The sequence below is a fragment of the Priapulus caudatus genome, unplaced genomic scaffold (genome assembly GCF_000485595.1).
Source record: "Priapulus caudatus unplaced genomic scaffold, Priapulus_caudatus-5.0.1 Scaffold386, whole genome shotgun sequence".
Taxonomy (NCBI): domain Eukaryota; kingdom Metazoa; phylum Priapulida; class Priapulimorpha; order Priapulimorphida; family Priapulidae; genus Priapulus; species Priapulus caudatus.
The window spans coordinates 58,430-64,370 of NW_014577447.1; the positions used below are offsets into that span (position 1 = coordinate 58,430).

Here is a 5,941-nt window from a genome sequence, read left to right on the forward strand (position 1 = left end):
ACACACACACACACACACACACACACACACACACACACACACACACACACACACACACACACACACACACACACACACACACACACACACACACACACACACACACACACACATACACACACACACGTACATATATGCAACAAATACAGATATATATGTATATACAAATATATAGTACAGCATTTATGGAGCTCTGCTGAACCATTCGGCGTACATTTCAGATACGACGCAGTGGTGTAGTTCCGAGACAGACGAGCATGGCACCAAGTGGATGACGCAGGCATCAGGCGACGTCGACATCCAGCCATGCACAGGTGGCACTATTGGTAACGCGCCTAAACAGGCTTATAATTTACGATTTGAACGTATACGCTATTATCGATCCCATCTCGTCTGCCGCGATATTATACCAGTTGTTTGTTCACGCAACATTTCGTTTGAAAGAAATGTGTTTTCTCCCACTCCTCTCTTCGCTTCTCTTCTCTTCTCTTCTCTTCTCTTCTCTTCTCTTCCCTTCTCTTCTCTTCTCCTTCTCTTCTCTTCTCTTCTCGTCTCTTTTCTTCTCTTCTCTTTTGTACCGGATTTCCCTTTTATTCCCGCAGGCACCGCGCGCAGAATTTGCGAAGCTACAGCTTCCGGTACAGCGCGCTGGTCTCCCGTCGACCAGACGAGCTGCTTCTCACCGGAAATACTCCAGCTGACGCAAGCTACAAACTATCTAATCACAAAGGAGTTCAGTGACGCAACCGGTGACACAGCCAGCGTCGCCGTCAACATGCTGTTGACCAGTCTCAACGTGTTCTCTGCGTCAGCAGCGACGTCAGGTGACGTCGCCGTGCTGAGCGACGTTTCAGACGGATTGTTAGATTACTGGATGGTGAACAAACTGAAGGCGGAGCAGGTACGTAGTAGCAGTCACGCTGACGGAGGACAGCATCACGGCCACGTACCCATGTCCAAGAATAAATACCAGAACGCGAGTGAAAAACGCGAAACAGCCATTTATGATTATTTTACCTGCAGTTTCCCAAATTCAGTGGCCTATAGAAACCAGAAACTTCCTGCTGAAACACTTGAATGCACGGCCGACCCCATTCCCCGTTCGTTCAGGAACCTTACAGGGCTTTCCCATACCTCCTCGCTGGCGTATCCCCCCCCCCAGATGGCTCATTTCAGAACTAGCCTATGGGTGACCCTAGACGAGTAGCCAGCAACCGTTGATCTCGGCGGTCCTAGAAATCGCGACTACTATATCTTTAAACACCAATGGCTGATCTATAGGACGAGGTTTTCGTACACACGGGGGATATTTCGATGAATTTTTTCATTAGTATTTATACAAACATATTTCAATAGTTTGTATTTTTGTGTTAATTATTTGTAGCTTCGAGTTAATCAGTTTCAATTCTTTATTTAAAGTTTTGAGATGATTCTTTACGAATTTAAGGTCTACAAAGTTTAAGAATTCAACTTGGCTTTATATTATTAATATAACTGCAATTAGCATTATCATAATAATTATTTTGGATACAACTCTTGAGTTTGCTTGAAAACAAATAATATAGTACGTATATTTTTTTATAGGATTTCCTTAATGTGAGCAGTAATCTATTGCTGTTCAAGGACATGTGGCAGAATTTAGCAGAGGTAATGTAGGAACAGGAATAGATCAGAATACTTACATAGTTATCGCAAATAGAGTAAATGCGACCGTTAGCCAGTCAATAAATCACAAACAGAACGAGTAACTAAATTTTAAGAGCTTTATTGAACCACAGCCACGAGAAAGACAGTCTTCAAAATGCTTGCAATTAAATTATAATATTTTAAGAACTATATATTTTTAATCTCAATATTAGTACGTAGCATGTTGTACACTTGACATTTTCGACCATAATTATATTCACGCTATTACCGAGTAAACGCCCATCCGGCTAAACTAAGTAACATTTCATCGTGCGATTTTCCTACAATGTAGTTTAGTGGCGGACATGGCGTGTCAAGACTCATGACTTCCGTAGGAAGGTACGCTGGATACGTGGCTAATTGGCTGAGACCTGGTGAACGCTCGCTGCTCATATCTGAGAATATAGGTACGTGTATCCCAGTTTGTAGTACTATATATATATATACATATACACATATATATATTAAGGCTTTATTAATTAAATATATAGATAATCATTCTTTCAAGAGAGATCCTTCTCATTTAATAGATGCTTTTTTATAAAGCAGGCGTATTATTAAATCAAATTTCCAACAATCTAACTTTCGCCTACTAATTCACCCATCTACCTACGAATCCAACATCCACTCATCCATTCATCAATACTTTTATCCATATATATATAATCATATAGGCCTATTGTAAACCCGACAAACCCGACTCGATATAACGTGAAATCGCTTATAACACAGGATTACCTCAGTCACACATTTTCCAGAGAAATTTCAGTATAAAACACAATATTTTGAAATTCAAAATTCAAATTCGTTTTTGTGCGGATTCTGCATATGACATCAAAGTATATTAACAAGTCCATAATTTTCGATCCAATCGTCCGCATCAGGCGAGGGCGCACCAGATCTACAGTTATATATATATATATATATATATACATACATTTGTGTGTTGTATCTGCAGTCGTCCACGCTGAGGTTCAAACAGAAGAATCAGCAGAGGACTATGTAGCTTTTACCGGTAGCGAGGATGGTGCTGACCTGCCGCCATGGTTGCTGGTGGCTGGCGCCCGCGTTTTCCTCCCGGCAGACGCGATACGACCTCACAGTATGTCTGAAAATGTCTATTACACTTGTTATTTATGCATATTTCTAACATGTTGTTCGTTTCGCTGTTTTCTCGCGTGTGCAGGCAAGCGCGCGCGCGTGTGTGTGTTTGTGCGTGGGTGCGTGGGTGAGCGGGCGTGCGTGTTTACGCCTCTTTGTATTTATCTTCATACGTCTAAATCGTGGTCAATGTTATTTTACGCAGCAGTAATAATACGCTACTAAACGCTCATGACAGCGTGTGTGTGTGTGTGTGTGTGTGTGTGTGTGTGTGTGTGTGTGTGTGTGTGTGTGTGTGTGTGTGTGTGTGTGTGTGGTGTGTGTCGTGAGTTGTGTGATGTGTGATGTGTCTGTCTGTCTGTGCTGTGGCGTGTGTGGTGTGTGGTGTGGTGTGTGTGTGTGTGTGTGTGCGCGCGCGCGCGCGCATGCGTGTGGACGTCTGTGTGGTGTGGTATGGTGTGTGTGTGGGGGGGGGTACAAATATCTCCAGGTAGGTAAGTCCTAGCCCAAGATTTTATACCTTGATAGGCCTCTACGCAGGAATAAATCTCAATCGTAATATCGTAACATACAAAAGCATCTGCAAAACTTTCTACTATATATTTATAATATAATATAGTCATAGCTATTTATTTATCTATAATATAATACTCATTATGCTTGATGCTTGATGCTAGACATTGATTTACAGTGGCCTTCGGAAACGTTAGCATTTCCAGCGTGTTCTATCAGCACCTCCAGGCCATCCTAGGGGTCAGGTGAGTCTTAACGTGTCAGCAATGCGCTGTAATTCGCAAATACTGAGATTATAACGTACAACTATAACTTATATATGTAGCGAGAAGTTATCGTCGAATTTCCCTTCAACTACATTCGCTCATACGTACAGGATATCGAATGTGTGAGTGCACACACGGCTGCGTATTTTAAAGATACATCAACTAGATAATTAATCTAGTTGCTCGATGTTTGGTATGTTTGGCAAGAAAACAGTTTAGGAAGCTCCTATTAACGGCATATCTTTATAGGATTATCGAAAAAACGCTTGTTTCGTAATATTAACGATACGTGATTGGTAAAGGTAACCTCATTATTTTAGCCAGGACGAGTCGAGTTCGCCGAAGCTTATCATAAACTCAATCGTCGCTGACGTCACGATCAATTCCGGCCTCGATGAGCGACGTCTGGCGGCGCCACTGTCTCTTAGCTTTGAGCATCTGGAGACTTCGGTACGAACGACTAGAGAGACTCCGTGAACTAGTGCTCTACTGCGCATTGAACCGTACACAACTAGCTTATCGACACTCGGATTATTCGAGCAGAATTCATGCGCCTAATACCGATACATACGGTCGGATCATATCGATCGGATCATATCAATCCGATACGGTCGGATCATATGGCGCCGTGCCAGCTGCTGTGAGATGTTAATCCGCAGCAAGTACTACACCCATTAACTAGACTTACGGACTTTGCTTGAATAAAATGGCTATAATTAAATAACATCTATATAGTGTAGTGATTGAAATCAGTATGGTATAATTTCGTACCTTTCTGTACGCATACGCTACGGTGTTATAAGTATATTGTTTTGGGAATAAGGTATTCTTGACTATGTATGATAGATTACATTATACGATTTGAGCGTAACGTTTTATATTTTTTACAACGATTGCAACCTTATTGTTTTCTATTCCATGTTTAAGTCAAACAGCACCTACGTGCCGATGTGCGTCTATTGGGATTTCAATCTCACGTGAGTACAAATTCTACTCGTGGGTGCGCGCGCGTATGTGTGTACGTGCGTGTGTGCATGCGTGTGGCCTATTGGTACCAGGCTTCTATATATTCGATGAATATATTACTGGACATTATTTAATTTGTTTCCGATGTAGGCGCTTTATCATATGTATTATTCCCGCTTTCCGCCTGACTCTTGCTTTCTAACAAATAGATAGCATGATTATTTCACCACAGAAATGCCTCAGATGACGGAGGTTGGTCGACGATGGGAGGTAAAGCTATGACGTCAAGCAAATATTCAACTGTTTGTCGGTTCGACCACTTGACTAACTTCGCACTCATTATGAGGGTGACGCCGTACGACGTAAGTGCACTTGATTTTATGGGGATCTAAGAAACTCGGAACGCGGTCGTGAACATTTTTTACCGAGGCTCGAAATCTTTTTCCATTTTTAGGGGAACAAGTAGAGTCAACAAGTGCTCAAGGAATCTGTTTACGTCTGCGTTTAATTTCCAAATAATGCGCATAATCAACTTAAAATTTAGTCAAAGTTCTACTTCTGCGCCTATGCACATTGTCCCAAGTTTATTCCCGGTCCTGTTATACATATACGAGCATGTCCCTCTAGTTTCAGGATAGGAATGCTGCACTTGACACAATATCTCGCCTAGGTCACATCAGCTCTACGATCTCGCTCGCGGCTACGATCCTAGTTTACCTTCTACTGTGGAGGTAAGCATGATTTCATCGAAGCTCGCGCGCACACGCATCATTCATTCTCATTCATCACTCACATTCACTCTCATCTCTCATCACTCATCCCTCATCTCTTCATCTCTCATCATTCACTCTCGCATTCATGATGTCAGACACATAATATGATATAGCCGCTGTGTGACGTCTACGTTTACAGGAGTTTGCGGTCGCCGCGGACCATACTGCTGCTCAACCTCTGCCTCAGCCTGTTTCTCGCCACCTTCTCGTTTCTCGTGGGCATCGACAAAGTTAGCAATCAGGTAAACCTGGGTGCGGGTGGGTGCTAATTAAAAAATACTCCCTGAGTTGAATGAATGATTCTTTCTCGCGTGTCGCGAGCCGCGACCCAAACGGTTTAAAGGAAGGGTCCGTGCATTAGCGCTCTGTAACACACTGACAGCGGGTCATATTTCCCCCTGGAATAATATTTGGCTTGCTTTGCACCGCGTATTGTCGCATGACGATGTGTCCTCGAAACATAATATGATCAAACTGGCGATATCACCCACTCACACACACACACACACACACACACACACACACGCGCGCGCGCGCGCGCACATATATATACAAGTCAACATAAAGTCAGTAATTATCAAGCACTCTTTTGTTGCTATGAACAATAGCTACATGGTTTCCCGATTCACTAACTAC

General features: G+C 42.6%; 1 protein-coding gene and 1 long non-coding RNA gene across 2 annotated transcripts in view; both read left to right on the forward strand.

Annotated features, from left to right (window-relative positions):
* Positions 1–850: 850 nt before the first annotated feature.
* Positions 851–2,039, forward strand: LOC106809813. The gene is made up of 3 exons (XR_001393915.1): positions 851–901; positions 1,585–1,647; positions 1,979–2,039. It is a non-coding gene; the product is annotated as an uncharacterized LOC106809813 (long non-coding RNA).
* A 3,351-nt stretch (positions 2,040–5,390) lies between these two features.
* LOC106809806 (adhesion G protein-coupled receptor B2-like) overlaps positions 5,391–5,941 on the forward strand; it is a 5,291-nt gene continuing 4,740 nt past the window's right edge. The window contains exons 1-2 of the mRNA XM_014813013.1: positions 5,391–5,395; positions 5,445–5,563. Of these exons, the coding sequence (XP_014668499.1) occupies positions 5,391–5,395; positions 5,445–5,563 (124 nt within the window). The remainder of the gene's footprint in view (positions 5,396–5,444; positions 5,564–5,941) is intronic.